This window comes from Aspergillus lentulus (assembly GCF_001445615.1).
Source record: "Aspergillus lentulus DNA, contig: Alt01, strain: IFM 54703, whole genome shotgun sequence".
NCBI lineage: Eukaryota > Fungi > Ascomycota > Eurotiomycetes > Eurotiales > Aspergillaceae > Aspergillus > Aspergillus lentulus.
The window spans coordinates 1,981,610-2,004,311 of NW_028322123.1; the positions used below are offsets into that span (position 1 = coordinate 1,981,610).

Sequence of the window (22,702 nt, forward strand, 5' to 3'; positions counted from 1 at the left end):
ACCACCATCTTTGCCGGTGCCTTCGCTTTCGAGATGTACGTTTGAAACCCGATCGGACCCGAAGGGACACAGCCGTTGACAATGCTATCCGAATAGGGCCTTTGACACTGCTTCCAACAAGATCTGGGATACCATGAACCGCGGTGTACGTTGCCTTCGTCGATACCTGTCCCTTTCTGAGATTCTGGCGGAATGTTTGACTGATGATATACTGGTTACAGCGGCAATGGAAGGACATCAAGCACCGTTACATGAACAAGGAGGAGGAAGAAGAAGACTAGATTTGTGGATGCTCGCTAGAGGAATAGAGATGCAGCACCAATTCTCGTCAGATGCATCCTTGGGGGATGTTGCCTGACGCCTATGTTATATTACTGCTGAGTACAGGAGGGGAATTGTTGTTATTATTTTCAGCCCGATTGTATGCAATAGAATTTGGAAAAGCTGTAACTAACCATTCATCATCAATTGGTCGTATCCTTTTTCTTTAAAAAGTAGAAAGCTCTCTATCAGGTCCCCTTCTAGTGGGGAGAATGATGCGCGAATGGGGATTCAGTGGCGGCAAAAGACGTTCAGCGGTCACCCGCTGTTTGCGTGCTCCAACACAATCATAGCTGCTGCTGTTGCTCATCCACACACTGGGCTTTACTTCTTCCTGTCGTAGTATCTTTTTTGGCTGTCTCCATAGCTTTGATCTACTGGACTTACAGAGGAAGAGAGTTTGGAAGATTCTCATGATCTGAAGCTGTTTATTGGTGAGTTTGATCCGTACAGCTGTGTTCTATCAGGCTTACCAGAGCTCTTCACCCCGCCGAGGATCATATCTTCTCTCCTCCAATATTCTAATTCACCCGCCAACTAGTACGTTTATTTTTTGTTTTGACTTTAGGTTTACGCTATCTCCAGATTTTCTTGTTCCCTGTATTGTCTGTTTGTCTGTCTGTATTAGCGACCTTCACGACGTCGACGCTTTCCTGCCAATATCTATCCATACGCAGTGGAACATTCGGAATCACCTGTCCCGCCGCCGCACGGAGCTTCGTCTCATCAAACCGACTATACGCAGTGTTGACTCCCGCTTTGGGGAGCTGAATGAGAGTTGGATCTACATTTATACCAAGCTGAATGATGCTCACGGAATGTGAGAGAAAACTTGGTGAAGGCCTCCTTCGGCTTCCCTTCGAACACGGTTGTCGTTATGGACCCGAGGCCGAGCGAGATCTGCTCGAGCTCCTCTTTCGTTCGCTAGTAGGCTTCGATGAAGACCGTTTACGGCAGCTCTTTCCGAACGGATTTCCGGAAGGACCGTGGAAGCTAGCCGAAGCGCAAGGTGCTCAAGAAGGAGCGGAGTACACCGAAGCTGCGCGGGGAAAGCGATGCGGTCATATTTTCCGGGCCGGGGAGGCAACATATCGATGCGTTACCTGTGCCGTTGATGATACTTGCGTCCTGTGTAGTAAATGCTTCGACGCCTCCGACCACTCGGGCCATCAGTACCAGATTTCGCTATCGTCGGGTAACTGTGGTTGCTGCGACTGCGGCGACGATGAAGCCTGGCGGTACCCTTTGTTCTGCGCGATTCATACCGATCGCGGCGACACCAAGGGCAAGCAGCGCGCTCAGACTCACCTGCCCCCGGATTGGGCGGAAAATATCAGACTTACGATTTCCCGAGTGATGGACTATTTTTGCGATGTCATTTCGTGCTCTCCGGAACAGCTGAGATTACCCAAGACCGAGGATGGCATAAGACAGGATGAAGTGGCATCCCGGCTCAACGGAGATTGGTACGGTGGTGGAGATCAGGCGGAGGAAGAACCGGAATGGGCTTGTGCCCTCTGGAATGATGAGAAACATACTATTCGGGACGTAGCTAATCAGGTCGCTCGGGCTTGCCGGGAACGAATCCGCTTTGGTGAGAAAAAGGCCTACGAAACCAATGATATTGGGAGAACCGTGGTCAGACAATCCAAGGACTTGGCCCAACTGCTGAAGGTATCCCAAGTTCTCGAGCAGATCAAAGTTACCACTACAGTGCGATCTGCTCGCGATACATTCCGCGAGCAAATGTGCGGAACTATTGTTGAATGGCTTTCTGATATTGCGGGGTGCACCATACTGGAAGACGATCAGATTTTGCGGCTTGTAATCTGCGAAGAGCTTCTCAGTCCTTGGCGACAAGGCAGTGGTGCCTATAACGCCAGTATTGGATTGAAAGGCATCGATGACCACGCAAGGCAGGATCATTCGCCATACCACACGTTGATGCTGGCTGCCGTTGCCCCTCAAGCTCAAGTGATATTCGCGCCTGAGGCGGACATTGAAGATGACGAGGAAGATAATGGTAATGGTAATGACGAAGGAGAGGGCGACGACGACGAGGATCATGCCGAGACGCATGAAGATGCGGATGACGAGGACGAGGAGATGGAGATCGATTTGAACAGATTGCGAGAAGAGGTCGAGGATGATGAAGATATGGTCATGGGCAATGCTGATAACAACGTAACCTTCGAAATGGCGACTATCCTCGAGAATCTGCGTCAGAGGCGGATGGCATTGATGGATGAGCAGGAACGACGGGAACGGGAGGAATTGCAAGCGCAGCAAGAGCAGTCTCGAGCGCAGGACGCACAACAGGCTCAGCACGACATGCATCCGGCCGGTGACGAACACAGCGCTGACGACAGCGGTGAATGCGCTGATATCTCCACCGTTGCCATTCCTAAAACTCCCTCCGGGGTGGTCAAGCCCCCTCCAGCCAGGGCGCCTGGGTATTGGCTGGCTCGGCCCGCTGGCTTTTCGAGCAGGGAGAGCGTACCTGTCTACGAGGACTTTTATCAGCGTACGCGACTGGACTGGATGATTCTCTTCGATCTAAGATTGTGGAAGAAATCGCGCACTGATCTTCGCGATCTTTACATCGGCACCGTGGTCAGTGTTCCGCAATTCAAACGAATTTTGGGCCTGCGCATGTCGGCCCTCTACACCGCATTGGCGCAATTATACCTCATTGCCGATAGAGAACCAGATCACTCTATTGTGAACCTTTCTTTGCAGATCCTCACAACGCCGTCAATAACTGAAGAGATCGTGCGGCGTGGAAACTTTTTGACCAAAGTGATGGCTATCCTGTACACGTTCTTGACCACAAGACAGGTCGGCGAGGCATATGAGGTCAATCCGAACGCAACATTGGCGTTTGACGCAGGTACAGTGACCAACCGTCGCCTTTATCACTTCTTCCTGGATCTCCGTTACCTTTTGCAATCCGAGTATGTACAGCACCACGTTCGTACCGAGGAGCAATATCTTTCTCAATTCCTAGACCTTGTCAAGCTTTCCCAGGGTATCTGTCCGAATATCCGCGCAGTGGGGGAACATGTTGAGTACGAGCCAGACGCCTGGATAAGCGCTTCAATTCTGATGCGAGAAATCAACCGTCTCTGCCGCCAGTTCTGTGAAGCTTTCCGCAATCCTGAAGTCGATGGTGGAAACAACCTGTTTAGGGCAATCAGAATGGCTACTGTTTCGGCAATTGTTCACTCCGCCGGTTTGGAGCGCCAGCGATTCGAGCAGGCAGAGGTCAAAGAGTACGTCCGTTTCAAGCTGCTGCCGTGCTTTGATTTCGAGGTCGACCACACTGGCCAAATACCGCGTCATCGCGTGGTGGACTTTGTCGTCGAAAAGGGGTCTATCAGCTTTCACCATGCACTACATTACACACTCTCGTGGTTGCTCGAATGTGCGCGTAATGTGAGCGGTGTTCAAATGCGCGATGTTCTCTTAGATGCCGCTCGCAGGGCCAACGACAATATCATTCGCGACAGCTCCCTCACACCCGATGACTTGCTGCTTACAATGTTTGACTACCCATTGAGAGTATGCGCGTGGCTGGCACAGATGAAGGCCGGGATGTGGGTTCGCAATGGCCTCAGTCTTCGGCATCAGATGTCGCAGTATCGTGGGGTGTCATCGCGTGACTTTGCGTATTACCGCGATATCTTTCTGCTGCAGACCGCCTTAGTGACCTGCGATCCAAGCAGGGTTCTGGCATCGGTAGCAGATCGTTTCGGCATGGTGGACTGGATGACCAGAAACTATACTCCACGTGCTGGTTACGAGGACGCGCAGATCATTGATGTAGCCGAGGAGTTTGTGCATTTGTTGATCATCCTGCTGACTGACCGAAATTCACTCGAGGCCATCGACGATAACGAAACTGTGACTCGTGACAATATCCGAAGAGACATTGCCCATGTCTTATGCTTCAAGCCTCTTTCGTTCTCCGACCTATCAACGCGCTTGAGTGATAAGCTACTTGATTCGAGCATGTTCCAAGAGACGTTGGAAGAGGTTGCAGGATTCCGTCCGCCTGAAGGGCTGAACGACACTGGCACTTTTGAGCTCAAGCCGGAATATATTGATCTCATTGACCCCTATAGCGCTCATTACACCAAAAATCAACGAGATGAGGCAGAGAGCATCTACAGGGAATGGGTAGCTAAAAAGACGGGAAAGAAAGCGTCAGATATCGTCTTTGAGCCACATCTGCGACCTATCACTTCCGGCGCTTTCTCTGATCTTTCCCATTTCACGAGGACTCCGCTTTTCGCTCAGCTTATCCATCATTGCCTCGATTATGTCATGTCGTCAAAGGAATGTTCGCCGAACATCCCATCTACCCGCGTTGAAACCTTCCTTCAAGTGGTATTACATCTCATCCTGGCCGCCACCCTTGAGGACAATAGCCAGGAGGACGAGATGGCGGATGAGGCGAGGGAATCATTCATTTCTAATGCATTGTCCAGAGCCAGAGGGACTCAGGCGGGCAATCTGACCATCATCGGCTTGCTAGAGAAGATATCCGTCATGCCCGAATTCTCTGCCTGCGGGCCGAAGATTCGTCACATTCTCAAGCGTCTGTGGCAGAAGCGCCCACGGGCGTATGCTTCTGCTACGGCTTCCTTGACGTTCCCATTCGACAGAGTGGACACGAATTCTCCTGCCATTGATGTTGATAGTGAGAAGGAGTTAAAGAAGAAACAGGCACTTGAGCGACAGGCTAGGGTGATGGCTCAATTTCAACAACAGCAGCAGAATTTCCTGAACAGTCAAGGCGCCATTGATTGGGGAGAGGAGGATTTCAGCGATCTTGAGTCGGAGCCCGAGGCCGCTCCCCAGGCCAAACTCTGGAAGTACCCCAGTGGAACCTGCATTCTCTGTCAGGAAGAAACGAATGATTCGAGGCTATACGGCACATTTGCCCTGGTTCAGGACAGCAATATTCTGCGACAGACTGACGTTCGAGATCCCGACTGGATCAGAGAGGTGCTCAAGACACCGTTAAGTCTTGACAAGTCTGCTGAGGACATCCGGCCGTTCGGTGTAGCAGGTGAGAACCAGGTCACCGTGAAACGACTGGACTCTACTGGCGGTGAGGTCATCAGTGAGAAGATTGGTCTTAGCAAAGGGTTCGACGCGAAGAACACGGTTCGTGGGCCTGTGACGACTGGATGTGGGCACATCATGCACTATTCATGTTTCGAAGTCTATTATGCAGCCACCCAGCGTCGTCATACTCACCAAATAGCACGAAACCATCCCGAGCGCTTGTTCCTTAAGGAATTCGTCTGTCCACTTTGCAAGGCCCTGGGGAACGCGTTTCTTCCGATCGTTTGGAAAGGCAAGGAGGAGTCATATCCCGGCCCTCTTAGCACCACCGTTTCATTTAACGACTTTCTAAGCACGGAACTCAGAACTGCGCTCTCTCAGCCGCAGAATCATGCTATCCTTGTAGAGAAGGACTCGTTGCAACTGCAGCCGTATCATGACATGTTCCTTGACTACCTTCAAAGGGCGTTTGTTCCTCCCCTTGCCAACCAGATTGAACAATTGGTATCTGGTTCTCCGCCACCGACGACTGAGCACCCGCCTCAAGTGCGAATGCCGATGCCAGGTTTGTTCCCATCCCACGAGGACGCCAACGCATCCAGCCCACTACAGCCGGTCTCGTCGACTCCGGATGAAAGCCCCATGTTTGAGCTTTTGCAAATCTACAAGCGTCTTAAGAAGACTCTCCGAACGAACCACATCCATTCGACCTTCAATCACCCCCCTGAAACTATCCACAGCGGTAACGACGATCTCGTTCACACCGACTCCTTGTTCTCGAGCTTCGGTTACAGCATTGCCGCCGTCGAAATCGCCCAGCGGGGTGTCGAATCGGAAGCAGGGTCAACTCTGCTCGATAAGATTCCCCAGTTGACGCTCACTCATCTCCGTGTGCTGGCCGAAACTGCCTTATCATATGCTGCAGTCGGGTGTTTGTACAAGAGCGGCGGTCATCACAGCCGTGCTGCCGATGAATTTCAGGAAATACATCGTCAGAAGATTTACCAGCTATTTGTTGGTCATCCTTGTTTGGTCGGCACAGCACTGCTCGATGGAGCCCGTGATATTGAGCCCATGCTGGCCAAGGATACATTTGTCTTCCTGGCAGAATGCTCCCTGTCTCTGTTGTCCGTGCTGAAGATTGATGTACGCCACCTCGTTCAGCTGTGCTATGTAGCTGAAATCGTCAAAGTGGCCATGACCTACATCTTGCATCCGCAAGGACTGAAGAAGGAACTTGCCGAACACGGAGACGCGCATTATCTCTTGGACGTTGAGCTATCGGATGAGCGGTATGAGTATACTCGCCATTTCTTCAACGCCATTGTCGGTGAGTTGAGGGAGACCTCATTCCGTCATGATGAAGGATCTTCGTTTGCTGCAGACAGTGGCTACGTCAAGGATGGCGAGGACTCAGCAACGCCAGGCATAATCATCGCGCTGAGACGGCTGGTATCGAGCTACGCCCTAGCCTTCCTCCGAAAGGTTGTCATCCTGCTTCACGTCCAACATGGCGTCGAGTTCCCTACCGCTGGATTCAACGACATGGGGGGTTCAGAGTTGGACCGGCTGACAAAGCTACTGCAACTTCCCTCCCTCGACGCAATATTCTCGTCTCTCAACCCTGCGAAGAAAGCCAACGAGCTTGATGCCATGGTTGCCGGCTGGATCTCTCACTGGAACAGTTCTCGCGTAGGCACCCGCATCACTGACCACCAATTGTGGCCAACTCTTCCTCATCCGGCTATCTTCGAGCTGATCGGGCTCCCGAAATACTATGACATCTTGATCGAAGAAGTCAACCGTAGACGGTGTCCGAAGACGAAAAAGGAACTGACAGACCCCAGTATTTGCCTTTTCTGTGGAGATATCTTTTGTTCGCAAGCTGTGTGCTGCTCGGTGGACAATAGAGTAGGCGGCTGTAACCAGCATCTGCAGAAGTAAGTGATCATATATCCCCCACGAGTCCCTCGTTTGATAAGTGCTAACCCGCACACCCACTAGATGTGGCAAAAACGTGGGTCTCTTCATCAACATCCGCAAATGCGCGATCCTCTACCTCCATAACAAGAACGGCTCCTGGCACTTCGCTCCATACCTTGACCGCCATGGCGAAGTTGATCCCGGACTCCGACGAAACCGGCAACTGATTCTGAATCAAAAACGATACGATCGACTCCTCCGTGATGTGTGGCTGAATCACAACATCCCTGCCACTATCAGTCGCAAGCTGGAGGCAGACATCAATAACGGCGGATGGGAAACCCTTTAAAGTATTCCCTGGGTGAAATAGTGGTAGATATACTCTAATCTTCTCGTACTTTTTAAAGCTTCCTATGTGGAATTAGTGTTACATGGCCCTTGAACTTGCCGAATAAAAGCTTTATGACTTTCATTAGGTTCCCTCCTGGTGGGACACAGTTGGCAATAGGCTTCATCTTTCAACGCCCGTATTTCTCAGGAATTCTTCCCTTTCCTCTCCCGTATAAAGTGCTTGGGCTTGCCCCATACGGATGTAAGAATTGGCCTCAGATGCCGCCAAGAACCCTGACGTACCCGTGCGGAGTGCAAAGAGACAGCTCCGCCGCTTTTTTCCCACTCCGCCCAACGATTATAACGGTCGGACATCGGACGCGATAAAGAGGAAATGAACGAGGAGCCAATCTGAACAACCAAAATCCGTTCTCTTGCGGGAAATATAATAGATTCGGCGTCTACATCATACTCTTGATGTAGATATTCTACCTCTACGACTGTCTCTCTACGTCTACGGTCTATCATCACCTTCATTTCTGCCATCATGAACAATCAGCAATTCCGACGACTGGTACTAGACACACCCTCTGCCAGCACTAGAGCCAACAAAACAAGTCCCGTCGATGAAACGTCCCCAAGGCAAGATGCAGGCGTGGCCGGTGCAACGCCGCGCGCTCTTGCCCTCGGATCAAGAATGCGCTCCAGCATCCCGATGACACCGTATGTAACTCCTCCGTGCCAACCACGGATCCCTTACAGAGAAGCATAAAGCAGAATGAATCGCAAGCTAACTGAATTGTCTTTCTACGGTCAGGCGCTCGGTAACAAAAGTCGATTTCGCCAGGCAATTGGCCGAACAGCGCCGCGAGTCCCAGCAGCCACCCACGAAACGGTTCAAGTCCTCCGCCGCTCCCAAGGGCACGAAACTGCCCTCAGGGTATCAGGATCGAGCTGCGCTGCTGCGGCAAGAACACGACGAAAGTGGCTCGGATATTGAGAAGCGCGTTCAGGCGTTGGAGGAGATGGTTAAGCTGGGGCAGATCGACCAGGCGACGTTTGACAGAATACGGTCTGAGCTTGGGGTGGGCGGTGACCTTAAGAGCACGCACATGGTTAAAGGTTTAGACTGGGAGCTTCTGAAGCGTGTCAAGGCAGGAGAGGATGTAACGAAAGCGTCCGAGGAAGTGCCGGCTTCGGCCGAAGCACAGAATGTAGAAGGGCTTGATCAGGCTGAGGATGTGGATGAGGCATTCGACCGTGTTTTGGAGGAGAAAGAGCAGACTGTGCTACCTTCTGCGCCGAAGGAGAAGAAGGAAAAGAAAGGAACCATGGCGCCGCCGCAGCTGCCTGCGAAGAAAACACGGGATGAAATACTACGAGAGTTAAAAGCGAGCCGTGCGGCAGCGGCAGCTGCTAATGCTACGTCCCATCCTGCTGAGCCAGCGTTGGGTGGCAAATTCAAGAGAATTAGTGAATCCAAGGTTGAGAAGAAAAGGTTCATTGAGCAAGATGAGAACGGGAGACGGAGGGAGGTGCTTGTGGTAACGGATGCAGAGGGCAAGACCAAGAGAAAAGTGAGATGGCTTGACAAGCCTGGTGAAGGTAACGGTTTGCTTGTACCTGAAAAAGACGCGAAACCACTGGGTATGGAGGTTCCAGCGGAAATCGCTGGTAAGGTAGCAGCCCCTCCTTCTACGGATCAGGATGACGATATCTTCGAGGGAGTAGGAGCCGATTACAATCCGTTAGGAGACGAGGATGAGGACGATAGTTCTTCGGATGAGGACGAAGGACAGATTCAAACTACAGAAAAGACAAGCATTAGCGCCAAAGAAGAGAAACCCGCTGTCGAGCCGCACAAACCTCGCAATTACTTCTCTACCTCCGCAAAAGATGAACCTCCAGAGTCTGACCGTCGTGCTAACCCCTTAACCACGGATCCGACTTTGCTGGCAGCGTTAAAGCGGGCTGCTGCCTTGCGGCAGGCGTCACCCTCTGCGGGGGCGGTTGCTGGGGAAGGAGAGGAAGACGTGGATCACGAAACTCTCTTGCGTCGACAGAAGTTTCTCGAGGATGCTCGACGCCGCGAAGCACTGGACGCTGCGGATTTGGACTTTGGATTTGGGGGGAGTCGCATTGAAGACGATGAAGATGACGAGGCGGTTATATTTGAAAACGAAGGGAGCAAGAAGAGGAAGAGGGGTCCCAAGAAGAAGAAAGGAGACAAGAATAGCGCAGCCGATGTGTTGCGTGTTCTGGAAGGGAGAAAGAAGGACTGATTCTGTTGTAACAGTAGCATTCATGTATGGACGATACCATGGCTATCCTTTCGAATTTGACTCATTTCCACCACTTTGTGTTTCTATTATAGGCATATCAACAAACGTTGTTTATGGTTCTCCGCAACTAGACCCCAGAAGATCTTATCTTCCCATGTTTTCCACTTTGTTGTTGCCGTCTTCGACTATATGATTTGACTGCGTGAGCACAGAGTACCAGAGTACCAACACATTCCCCTTGCTGGGTCTCTGCCTGTTCTGTTTCTTCCTCACTCCTCGTCTTCTGTGCACATCGATTACCTCAGTCTTCGTTAATGGCCCTGTGAATGCTCTGCTGACGCGAAGACTTTCTCCCACGCTCGCTTGTTTCTCTCCAGTATAAATTCCCCTCGACCCCCCATCTTCCTCCATCTTTCTTTCAACTCCCTCTTCATCTCACTCTGAGTTGCTTTAGCCTGTAGGTGAGTAGCTTAGAGATATTCCTTCGTTTCATCTTCTGACTCAATACTCCTTTGATTTTCTGTGTCCTTCTCCTTCTCTTTCTCTTTGCTTCTCTCCTCTCCCCACTTGAGCTCACTAGGCACTTCATCAGTTGAGCTCCAAACCAGAGCTGCTTGATTCCATCCAAAAGATTCACTCTTTCAGGTAAGAACCTGAGCTTTTTTCTTCTTTATCTTCAGGGATTGAGGTGGCATGGGTTCACCGAGTTATTCGTTCGAGGCTGCTTCTTCTTTCAGTTATGGCTGTCATAATGTGCCCTGGCCGCGAGCTCATCGGCCCCAGTGAAGCCTGCTGACAAGTCTTGACTTCAAGCTTGTCACACTTCACAGCTCGAGAAGAAGCTTACCAGTAAGTCCTTGCCTATGTCAAGGCTGCGAGCTTCAAAGCTCGTGCAGATATCCTAGAGGTCCTTCATGGTCCTTGGCTTCTGCTGGTGGACATGCCTGGGGCAAGACGGATAACCGTGAGAATCTGACTTGTGTCTTGCAGGTTTGCGTTCTTTGTTTGTTATATATTGTGCTGTGTGGTCCTTTTCTTGTTTGCATCACTTGCCATCCGCGAAATACGCAGATTGTACCAAGCTCTTCCATGCGGTTCACACTGCCGGCTTCTTGCCGCCTTCATCCTCTTGCCACAGCCTGCTGTCACAGACAGTCTAAGCGTCGAGAGAACGGTTGGAATTGAGCGGTACTAAGTCTGATGTCGTTTCGTGCCACGCCATAGTACTTCCCTGGATTGATTAGTTGATCGGCGGAGACGGTGGAAGACCTTACCAGTCCTTGTGCTGACGAAGGGCCCTTGTGTCCCTTCTGTTGAATAGGTTATTGAGACATCTTACTCTGTCGTGACGACACAACACGTTCCTGGCTCTGCGATGCAATCCTCGATGTAAATTCCCCTTAATTAAAAAAATAATGACAGCGAAGGAATCTTGCAAGCTTATACTGACTTTTATCCAGGTTGTCCGCCCCTATATATGCCGGCATTTGTCTCTCAGTCCTTTGATGAAGATATAGGAGGTAAGTGGCTTGATCCATTAGCAGGGCGGGCTGGCGGGAAGTTCATAGCAAGGATCTTACCAGCATTTGTGAAATCACTGTGCTGATAGTGGACATTGGGGGGTGGTCGTTTGGTGCAGGTACTCGTTCGACTCCATTCGACTTCTGCGAGATACGATATCGATCATGTGGCATCTTGAGGTAAGTGACTTCTCATAATCAGGGCGGAGCTGGCGGGAAGTTTATAGAGAGGGATGAACTTATACCAGTATCTTGTGGAAACACTGTGCTGAGGGAGGTGGTCTTGATATAGGGTTCCATCCATGATAGGATCCATTCGCCTGCGCAACACGAAGTCAGTCAATTGTGACTCCAGGTAAGTGACATCTCTTCAAGCAGGGAGGGGCTGGTGGGAAGTTTATAGGGATGGATCTTACCAGTATTGTGGAAACACTGTGCTGAGGGAGGTGGTTGTTGATGTAGGGCTCTATCTCTTCGATATTCTTTTGACGGTCCACTCGACACAACGGCAAACACACCATCGCACTAGGTAAGTGACTGATCTTTGAGCAGGGCAGGCTGGCGGGAAGTTCATAGGGAAGAATCTTACCAGCAGTAATGCTGATAGTGGACGTTGGGGGTTGGGGCGTTGTTGTAAAACTTCAATCATTCGATCTTTCTTTCTTGCCCTCTTTCAAACAAAGTCGGGCACATGCCACGATCAGGTAAGTGACTTCCATAAGCAGGGCGGGCTGGTGGGAAGTTTATGGAGGAAGATCTTACCAGCATTCTGTGACATTATGCTGACGGTGGGATTCATCGTCGGTCTAGGGTTTTCATCTCATCAGCTCATCCGATTGATCCCGCTCCGTTCGAGCGGAATTAGGTATTTGAACACTACCTAGGTAAGTGACTTTTCTATAGGCAGGGCGGGCTGGCGGGAAGTTTATAGAGAGGAAGGAGCTTATACCAGTATTGTGTAAACACTTTGCTGAGGGAGGTGCCTTTTGGACCTCCAGTTCTTAGGATTCGATATGCGGCTCGCGTTGTACTAGGAAATACGGATGCACGGCAACATGGATCGTTGGATTCCCAGGTAAGTGATCCTCTCGTTTGACAGGGAGGAGCTGGCCAGAAGCTGATCGAGAGAGTCGGACTAGCAGTCGTGTGCCTGTCTCCCTTCGCTTATACTGTCTGACGATTTTACGACCATGTATCTACAGGCAAGTATTGTTCCTTTCTAGGCAGGGAGGGGCTGGTGGGAAGTCTATAAGGAAGATCTTGCCAGCATTGGTGCTGACGGAGGTGGTTTGACCCCTCCAGGTTATACAGGTTCCATCCGTTCAGTTGTTTCGTCTGCGCAAAAGTGGCTGGCTGACTTGTCGCTGGCGAGCTTTACTCCATGTGTAAGTAAGATATCTCTTAAGCAGGGAGGGGCTGGCGGGAAGTTTATGAGAAGATCTTACCAGCAATGATGCTGACGGAGGGGCATTTGTTCCTCCTGGCTCTTTAGGTCGGCTGCTCCTATCGTTTATGGCCCGCTGTCGTCCATCTGGTCCTCAGTCATGGCAATCATGAAAGCAGGGAACATGGCAGGCATTCCACCAAGGGCTCGGAGTTGAGCTCATGCGCTTCTGATTGAGTCTCTGATAGATGCTCATAAAAACCGTGCAGTTAAAGGCTCCTACCCTAGCGCACGGAAGGTTAAGCATTCTGGAATTCCGTTTAGCATTAAAACGCAGGGGCCTATACTAGCAGATAGAACCCTATTGCAACAGACGCATGATCTACCTGGAGATCTTCTGTCGGCACAGGCGATCATGGTTTTAGTAAGTCGTATAAAGCCATCGATGCAAACCACCAGGGTACCTAACAACCTTCGGTTCATATCCAGTCATTCTGGATTCCACAACCGCAGGAGGACTCCGTCCAAGGCCAGTAAAACAGATAGTCTTGCCCGATGGCTCTAATTGTGCGTCAAGAATGGAAAGTCTTGAGATCCGAAATACGAGGAGAATAAGATGAATAGCAAGGATATCAAAGGCTAGTGTACTATTGATTCGATGCTGGTATGCAGCGACTCTCGGTCGTTCTAATTTCAGGATGCTATCATGACGATCTCAGTCTTTGAGTCTCCTTAGACCAGGCACGGCATTGTGTCACAAATGAGGATTGGCTGGGGGCGACCTTGTTCAGAGGTCTTCTCGACATTTGCGCTGGTTAGGGGATGATCAGTAATACAGCAAGTACTCTGTTCAGCCTGATCAATCATTATAGTTGGTGGGCTCGGAGACTTGTGGAAAGTGGTCTACGAATCTCGTGTTTTACAAACCGACATGGATGATTACCGAATCGGGTAATGACTTCATGATGAGTCGGCGAAGGATATCCCTCACAAGCCGAGGCAAATCCCCCTATTCACTAGTAGGGCCCGCGGCGATTCTGAAGACAAGTTCTGCCGGCTGGAGTGCAAAGTCAAGGCCTTCTTTTGATACAGATATCGTCTTGTTTGGGGAGTCCGGGGTGTTCCTGGAGTGCTGCAGTCGAGTAAAGCATTCCGGCTTCTTCCAGATGCATCCCTCTTACAACTAGAGTTCGATAGATGGATCCGCGGATCAGACAGAGTTTGCTATCATGGTACAGTCCCCGTGGCCGGTGCTACGCCGGGGAGGGCCACCGCCAGGCAGATTTCACGCTTGCCACGCAGCGCCACTCTCTGATAGCTCAGTGGCTGCTGTCAGACGTGGAGCCTGAATGTCAGCGAGGGTCATCAGATGGATGTTCCAATGGCAACCCGGTGGCTTCCGTCAGCCCTGACGCTGACCCATTCCCGTGAATCCCGTCCAATACCTGACCCCGAGGAAAAAACGAACGAAGGAAACTGTTCAGGCTCAACCATGGGCAATCGGTCAGGAAGACCGGGGTGTCAGGCCTAGAAGAAAGTTGAAGGCAAGACATGGTTCCAGAAGTCATTCCCCTTCTTCATTAGTGTGGACGAAGGAACCCCTGGCGACAAAATTCAAGTTTGAAGAGACATTTGATAGGGCGACAGCCACATCTCCATGTCCACGTCGTCTGGCTTACCACTAACAAGACAGTCTGCGTTGCCATTTGCTCTTAAGGCCGTGATCGAATAAAGCGCACACTAGGAAGCTAGTGGGCAGACCGGCGATGCTTGGTAGTGGCGGCCCTCAGCGATCGGCGTGTTTCACGATTTCTTAGTGTGCAGATAGCGAGTCCATCCGGAGCACTAGGAGCATACGTATGCAGGACAGCCACCCTCGTCAAACTTGATGTCAGTGGTCTCATGCTCGAACTCTTGGTCTCTCATGGTGTTGACTCGCTGAGTTTCGGCTTGTTTGTCGGTCAGTTATCTAGATACCGGGTTTCCTGCATGATTCCGCCCAGAAAGTAATCAAACATGCCGAGGAACTTGAGATTAAGTATTCAGTAATAATATCTTGCGGTCAAATGGAAAGAGAAATCAGAGTTTCCGGTCTGGACTGTCGTGGATCCCACGGTGGAGCGCTACAAAGACCGCTAACAGACACTAGGATGAGACGTGGTCACTGCAGCAGTAACAATCAATAGTCCAGACCCCAGACCTGGATGCCCTTTAAATAGTGTGCACCGTTATTTCTGTCTTAAACAAAGACTGCTAATTGATGGATACCATTAATAGTATCTCTGTTTTTTTCATGAGACTCGATTATTATTGAGCAGTCTTGGACAGACTTCGGGAAATAAAACATGTGCTGACTAGTGTCAGCAGCCTTAGGCGCCCAGGCAGTCCAGACCCAATCACGTCTTCTCGCATTTGATCCATCAATCATCATCTTCATCCTCACGGGTCTTTGTGGCCCACATTCTAATCCATTCTGTCTGTCGGTGGTGCCAAATCATCTTCGCAGGATGTGAGCTGTCTCCGGCTGTACCTGTACCTGTACCTGACAGACATGTCTCTTCCATAGGCCCAATGGTTGTGCCATCCTCCACCGTGGATTGCTCCTGGTGGAGTTCCGTGGATGCGTTTTCGCTTCAGGAACAGCAACCCATCCCTACAAATCAGATTGCTGCATTCGCTGAATTTCCCGTTATTCAGAGAAAAACAAAGCAGGAACAATGGCAATAATGTCGTCTTTGATGAGGATTGGCGCCCAGACACTCGTTGGGTGTCTCTCTTTGTGGCGCCTACCCTAATAGACACAATGTTTTAAATGTGCCTCTTCTCCCTCGACCTCTTCACAATCTTTTCATCTTCTTCTTCTTCTTCTTCTCTCGTCATCCTCTCGTCACTCTCCTTTAGAATCTGCTTTAGCTGTTGTTGTCCTGTGCAGTGCACGGTCAATAGTCATTCCTTTCTTGTGACTTATCTGCTGCTTGCTTGCTCAAGCACACTTTCGCTCCCTTTCCAAATCTTTTGAGAATTCTGCTTCTCGGCCTCGCTCCCTACCCAACCTACTTGAAGACAAAGAGAAGAATCAAAATGGTCTCCTTCAAGAACCTTCTCGCTGCCGGCCTTCTGGTCTCCTCCGCCGTGGCCGCACCCCACGGCCACCAGCACCGCCACATAGAGAAGCGCTCCAGCACCAAGCGCGGAGCCGCCTACAACGATGCGTCGGCCGTGCAAGCCCTCGGCAGCAATGGCTCGATTTCCTGGGCATACGACTGGAACATGTTGGCCTCGGGTACTCTGCCCTCCGGCGTCGAGTTCGTGCCCATGCTCTGGGGTAGTAAGATGTTCGGCGGCTGGCTCTCAGCCATCGAGACGGCCCTTGCCAGCGGCAGCCAGTACATTCTGGGCTTCAACGAGCCCGACAACAGCGGCCAGTCCGCCATGTCCCCTTCCGAGGCCGCGCAGGCCTACAAGCAGTACATCACCCCCTACAGCGGCAAGGCCAAGCTGGTTTCTCCCGGTGTCACCAACAGCGGTTCTGCCGGCCAAGGCTTGGACTGGATGAACACTTTCCTGCAGTCCTGCACCGACTGCGGTATCAGCGCCCTCGCCGTGCACTGGTACGGTAACTCCGCCGAGGAGTTCAAGACCTTCGTCAACCAGGCCATCTCGTTCGCTTCAGAGAAGGGCCTCGAGAGTGTCTGGATCACCGAGTTTGCCCTCAACAACGACATCAGCACCGGCGCTTCGTCTAGCGAGTCCGAGCAGTTCCTCAGCGAGGTCCTCCCCTGGTTGGACTCGCAGCCCACGGTCGCCCGCTATGCCTACTTCATGTGTGCGGACAACTACCTAATCAGCGGAAGTGGTCTCACCTCCGCTGGACATGTCTATGTTTCTTAAATTTTTGTTATTTACTGTGGCCTTAGTCTTCCCAGAGTCGACAAATACGTATACCCTTGCTAGATAAAGTCTGTGGAAACTGAACGGGTATTGTGTACCCTAAAAAATTGGAAAACAAAGCACACTTTCATAAGGGCCAGTCTAGACTCTTGTGTTTAGCTCTGTATTTGCTTATAGAATTCTATTATTCTGGCTCAAAATTAATTACAATGTAAAGAATAGCCCCATAATTTATGAAAGATTCATTATTAGTCTAGTAGCCTATCTACAAAGGGAAGGTGAAACTGTGAAATATGTTGATCAACATCAAGAGGAGGGGCATTGTCTGTTACTTCAAAAGCACTATTTACGTGTTTATCTACTGAACCATGGATTTGTGGGAAGGATAGCATGGAAAGCAAGCTGATTGGTAGAGGTTAGAAAATGTCAAAACAAAATGGCTACAGACCCGATGCTGATTGGGAGAACCATTGTTGATCTGGTTAACCCTAATAATGAAGTACAAGCACAAAGCATTTAGAAGAATATTGGTTCGATGTTCGGTTAATAAGGGTAGAATATTAATGGCCGGGTTTTGGAGTTTCATGTGAAAACAGTACCTCGCTATGTCTCTGTCGGTCTACCACGCTATGCTGAATTGGAAATGGCTCTCACCGCATGCTAGATACGAAGCCAAAGACGTAGACTAGCGCATGAGAATATAGACAAGGTAGTACAACTCCAGACGCCGGGGTATCCTAATATACATACATCCGCAAATGCAAACCATCCGTCACTGTCATTCCATCGGTGTGTCGCCGTCTTGGTCTTTGGTTTCGTCAGGGCCGTTCCCTTCTTCGGGTTGCGGAGTAGGTGGTTCGGTTTTGAGACCGTTGACTGCTTCGTCTGCGACGACGCCGTTTGTGGCATTGTCGATGCCGCCAGCATTGTCTCCGTCTCCGTCTCCGTTCACTTCAGCTTTTACGGCGACATCGTCACTTTCGGCTCCCTCCTCCTTCTCCTCAACCTCCTCCCAGACGCGTACTGTCCCATCCAGTCCGCAGCTCACCATCAGCCGCTGCTCTCCCAGACTGCACGTATCCACGCCCAGCACCACCCCATTATGCCCTTCAAGCCGCTGCAGGATCTTCTTGCTCACCACGTCCCAGCAGAGTATCGATCCGTCCTCGCTTCCGCTGACGACAAACGCTTCCGGCGGGGCCCCCGGCAGCCCGTAGATCCCGAACCCGCCCAACAAGCTGTATTTCCGATTCACGTGGCCCTGGTACGTCTTGAGGCAGCGGCCCTCGACGTAATTCCACAGCCGCACGCAGTCGTCCAGCGTCCAGGCGAGCACAAACTTGCCGTTGGGCGAGAACTTGACCGCCGTCACGGGCGGGTTGTCCTCGTGCACAAGGGTTCGTAGACACTGGCCCGTCGCCGTGTCCCAGATCCGAATCAGCCCGTCTGTGGCGCATGAGACGATGAGCGTCCCGTCCCACACGACGTCGATCCCGCTGACCGGGTCGGAGTGCGCTGGCAGCGACCGCATCACGCTGGCGGACCGGACATCCCATAGGAAGACCGCTTCATCGTAGGATCCGCTGACCAGCATGTTGCCCTTTGGGGAGAAGGCAATTTGGTACACGTAGTTGTGGTGGCCAACAAAGGGAATCGGGTGAGCTTTGCCCTGTCAAAGGAAGAAAGACATTAGTTTGGTCAAACCACAAACGTAGACACATGGCACTACCGTCAACACATTCCACAGCCGGATGGTCTTGTCATCCGACCCCGACGCGATCGTAGCCCCGTCCGGACTCCAGGATATCGTGGAAATACCCGCCAAATGTCCCTCAAATGTATGGATGAGCTTTCCGCTGCGCGTATCCCAAACCTTGACGGCCCCGTCGGCCCCTAGATACATCAGTCACAACCCATCTCACGATCGTGCCAGACGATAAACATTACCTCCACTGGCGATCATGGTAGAATCAGGAGAAAATTTCACCGCTGAAACCCCCCGCAGATGCCCTCTGAGCAAGAACTTTTGCTGATAAGTCAGTTTCTCCGGTTTTGGCGGTGGCGGAGGGGCCGGCGGAGGCACTGGCGTAGGCGACCGGTCCGAATACTCCTGGTCAACCTCTACATCCACCGCGCTCTCCTCCTCGTCTACCTCAAGCTCGTCATCCTGATAGCGCTCCGGCAACTGCTCCTGGGCGCTGGTCTCGGAGCGCGACGGGCTGCGTCCGCGGTTGCGGGACCGCCAGTAGACGTCGGCATCGACGGCCAGTTCATCAGGAGATTCTGAGCCGCTAAAGCTCCGCGTTCGACGGTAGGGTCGTTTAGGCGGGTACACCTTTTGCGCAGTCCAGCTGACGCGACGACGTTGCTCGTCATGGTCGGAGAGAGCCGCTAGCTCATCCGACGAGGAGTCGATGGGCGAATAAACATGTTTAGTCTCGGGCGTGCTGATGTTCTGCGTAGACAGACTGTCTAGTCGGCGACGTTTAGAGCGATGATCTGAATTGTCCATTTGGGCCGTGTCAATTGACTGGTAAGAAGCTAGGGATGTGAATCTCGACGGCAGAGACTTGTGATAACAATCCCGCGATAATGAAAATCACGCGGGCCAATGACGCCTTGCGGCCTGAGGCGGTGAAGACGTGACTTCTTCGTCGTCCTCAATTTCCAGGCAGGCAATGTCCTGATTTTGGCAAGAAACAGCGCTCTGCGTCTATCTACTGCTTTCAAATAATTTCTCCGATAGATCAATTCGAGAATGCTTCTGATACAACATTCATCGACCATTTGATATACCGACAGCCACCATGGACCCCTCTCGATCTCCTTCTCCGTCTCTCCCCTCCCCGCCCTCCGAGATCCGCATCCTCACCCTCAACTGCTGGGGCCTCAAATATCTCGCCAAATACCGCCACGAACGACTATCAGAGATTGGCCGTCAACTCGCTCTCGCTGACCCTCCTCCCCAAATCGTCGGTCTGCAAGAATGCTGGACGCAGCAAGACTACGAGAGCATCCGCCAGCAGACCAGTCACATCCTCCCCTACGGCAAGTTCTACTTTGGCGGCATTTTCGGCGCGGGACTAGCCATTCTGTCCAAATGGCCCATTGAAGAAAGCACCATGTACGCCTACCCACTCAACGGCCGGCCCACGGCCTTCTTCCGCGGCGACTGGTTCGTCGGCAAGGGCGTCGCCTGCGCGCGCATCCGGTTCGGACCAGAAGTCGGCGACGTCGCAGAGGTATTCTGCACACACCTGCACGCCCCCTACGAACGAGAACCCAACGACTCGTATATCTGCCACCGGACCGCGCAGGCGTGGGAGATCGCCAAGTTGATGCGGGGCGCGGCGGAGCGCGGACACCTCGTTATCGGACTCGGTGACTTCAACATGATCCCCTCGAGTTTCGCGCACCAGCTTATCCACGCGCATGCGCCCGTCCGCGATGTCTGGCAGGTCCTGCATCCGGACTCGTCTGTTGGCGCCGCGATCGATCCACCCGAGCAGAAGCGGAACAGGCCCGTGCCCACGGCGGAGTTCAACCTGCTCGAGAACGGCGCCACCTGCGACGGCAGGTTTAATACCTGGCGGTGGAGCAAGGAGGATCGCAAGCGGCTGGAGAAAGGAGAGGATGTGGTCGTCGATAAGGACGCGCCCTGTCCCCGGGGGAAGAGATTGGATTACATCTTCGTCGGGGACGGCGGGTATCCGCCTGCCTATCCCGCTCCGCGGTGGTCGGTCCAGTCCGTCGGGGTGGGCATGACACAGCGGCATCCGACGCTGCGCTGCTCGCTGAGTGACCACTTTGCTGTTGAAGCTGTCATCAGCCGGACAGCCTCTCAGACAACAGAACCGAAGGAAGTCGTGCATCCCGTATCCAGTGCCCCGAACGCCAGCTGTACGCCGGAGACATACGAGCGCATAATTGGGATGATCGACAAGTATGTCCGCCGCGAACGCTCGCAGCGCCGCTGGCGCCTGGCCCATTTCGTGGCGTCGGTTGTTGTCTCGATCGGCTGCTTTGTTGGGGTCTGGTGGACTGGCAACCATCTCCCATATGTGGCCTTCATCCTGTGTCTGGTGAGCACGCTGAGCTTCGGGGCGGGGATCTTGGATGGGCTAATTGGTGGGTTATTTGTGTCGAGTGAGCTGCGGGCGCTCAAGGAGTTTGAGTGGGAGGTCCGCAATGCGAAGCACATCGTGGAGCGAGCTGGTACTCAGGGAACGACCAAAATCGAGGAGAGTCCATGATTTGGGTTGTTAGGCTTATAATATTTTGACTGTATATATTCCTACTGTAAGACGTCGCTAAGTGTACTAATATATTAATTTTACGAGAGGACGCGGAATAGAGTTCAATGAGTGTCATTCCGAGACTATTCGTGATCAATCCATGTCATAAAAGAGTGAAATGGAATCCATCCATCACTAAATTGCATTGCATCCAGCATTCAGAGCAGCCACTTACTCGGCACACTCGCGCTGACGCTGGTCAAAGACCTTAAGGGCCTCCTCGGCCGCCTTGACGCCGCTGAGCACCATGGCGCCAAAGGTAGGCCCCATACGGTTGAAGCCGTCGATCTCAGACAGCTCCATTCCACCGATAATCAGGCCCTTGGCGACCTCACGGGTATTCTTGACAATAGCATCCTCGGCAGAGTTCATGTCGAGGCCGCGCATGCCACCGAGTTTGTCAACGGTGTTCATCGACACGAGTCTCTTCGCGCAGAAGGCACCAAAGGGGCCGTCGTGGCCGGTCGTGCTGATGACCAGGGGCGCATTGATGGTGTTGGGGTCCATGCAAGAGTGGTCGTCGTGGTGCAGGGTGACGAGAGTCCAGTTGACGACCACACCGGCGATCTGGGTGTCCTTGGCGTCACCGCTAGCGGAAGGCCGGGTGACCAGGTCCTCGACGGCTGTGGCGTTGAAGAGCTTGACGTTGGGGAAGGAGAGGACCTTGGACATCAGGGTGGAGGTGAAGAGGGAGGCGTGCTTGACGACGACGAAGTTGGGGTTGGCCGGGTCCTCTTCGTAGGGCACGCCAATCTCGTTGAGGAAGACCTCAGCAGGACGACGGAGAACCATGGCAGAGAAAAGCTGGCCTCCGAGCCAGGCACCACCACCTGTGAGGAGTTAGCTCCGAAGCGTATGGTTTATGAAGTGTACACTGACCAGGAGAGACAGAGGCCTCGATGATAGCAATCTTCAAGTCAGGACGAGCTTTGGCGAGCACGTACGCTGTGCTCAGACCACAGGAGCCAGCACCGACAATGACAATGTCGCTCTCGGCATACTTGTCCAGATCCTGGAAGTAGCGTCTGGTCATAGCACGAGAGACCTGGCTCTCCCTGATAGGAGCAAACTTGAAGTCATCCCACTTGCCGCCGAAGTGGTCAAGGAGGTGAGTCTGTGAGGTTCCATAGGCAGGAACAGTCTCAGGGACCACAACCTTGGCCTTCAGGCTAGGAGATGGGGCCACAGCGGGCTCAAAGATGGCAGCTGGGGGAGACATTTTGAGTCTGTAACTGGTTAGCTATTCCACGGACGTGGACAACACAGAACAGAGGGAAGGCATGATCCTTTCGCTGGTATTATCCAGATCAAGTTTTGACCGTATAATCTCAGAACGAACCCATCCATTGACACCGTGGCTCCCTCGGAGATACTCCAGTCAAGAGTTACAAGCTCCAAGAAGAGATACACGTTGTTGTGTCAATGAATGAGAACGAACACCGGCCCACGCCCAAGATTTACCTGAGATACCTTGATCATTGAATGAACAGCCCAGCCAAAGTGATTCCATGGCTTCCATCGATAGAGAACGACCCAGAGGGTCGAGTCACAGGTGTGTATTACATTGCAAGTGGATAGTGTTGGCCTATAAAGTGGTTAGCACATTACGAGAGAAAATCCAAGAGAAGAGAGGAGAACTTGTAATAGCTGTTGATGAAAGTCTTCTGATGGACGATGGTAGGA

At 52.0% G+C, this 22,702-nt stretch overlaps 6 protein-coding genes across 6 annotated transcripts; 4 read left to right on the top strand and 2 right to left on the bottom strand.

Moving 5' to 3' along the window:
- Window positions 1-1,125: 1,125 nt before the first annotated feature.
- Window positions 1,126-7,666, top strand: ALT_0626 (putative ubiquitin-protein ligase E3 component (UBR1); the record flags this gene model as incomplete). The annotated part of the gene is made up of 2 exons (XM_033556083.2): window positions 1,126-7,334; window positions 7,399-7,666. The coding sequence occupies 2 exons, from the start codon at window positions 1,126-1,128 to the stop codon at window positions 7,664-7,666; spliced, it is 6,477 nt and encodes a 2,158-aa protein (XP_033411974.2).
- A 528-nt stretch (window positions 7,667-8,194) lies between these two features.
- Window positions 8,195-9,929, top strand: ALT_0627 (uncharacterized protein; the record flags this gene model as incomplete). Its single annotated transcript, XM_033556084.2, has 2 exons — window positions 8,195-8,370; window positions 8,465-9,929. 2 exons carry the CDS (start codon window positions 8,195-8,197, stop codon window positions 9,927-9,929), a joined length of 1,641 nt encoding a protein of 546 aa, XP_033411975.2.
- A 5,985-nt stretch (window positions 9,930-15,914) lies between these two features.
- Window positions 15,915-16,724, top strand: ALT_0628 (glycoside hydrolase family 128 protein; the record flags this gene model as incomplete). Its single annotated transcript, XM_033556086.2, has 1 exon — window positions 15,915-16,724. One exon carries the CDS (start codon window positions 15,915-15,917, stop codon window positions 16,722-16,724), a length of 810 nt encoding a protein of 269 aa, XP_033411977.2.
- A 778-nt stretch (window positions 16,725-17,502) lies between these two features.
- Window positions 17,503-19,236, bottom strand: ALT_0629 (WD40 repeat domain-containing protein; the record flags this gene model as incomplete). Its single annotated transcript, XM_033556087.1, has 3 exons — window positions 17,503-18,393; window positions 18,454-18,617; window positions 18,672-19,236. The coding sequence occupies 3 exons, from the start codon at window positions 19,234-19,236 to the stop codon at window positions 17,503-17,505; spliced, it is 1,620 nt and encodes a 539-aa protein (XP_033411978.1).
- Window positions 19,237-19,531: 295 nt separating this feature from the next.
- Window positions 19,532-20,977, top strand: ALT_0630 (inositol phosphosphingolipid phospholipase; the record flags this gene model as incomplete). The annotated part of the gene is made up of 1 exon (XM_033556088.1): window positions 19,532-20,977. One exon carries the CDS (start codon window positions 19,532-19,534, stop codon window positions 20,975-20,977), a length of 1,446 nt encoding a protein of 481 aa, XP_033411979.1.
- Window positions 20,978-21,190: 213 nt separating this feature from the next.
- thiA (thiamine thiazole synthase) lies at window positions 21,191-22,238 on the bottom strand (the record flags this gene model as incomplete). The annotated part of the gene is made up of 2 exons (XM_033556089.2): window positions 21,191-21,849; window positions 21,899-22,238. The coding sequence occupies 2 exons, from the start codon at window positions 22,236-22,238 to the stop codon at window positions 21,191-21,193; spliced, it is 999 nt and encodes a 332-aa protein (XP_033411980.1).
- Between the last annotated feature and the right edge of the window lie 464 nt (window positions 22,239-22,702).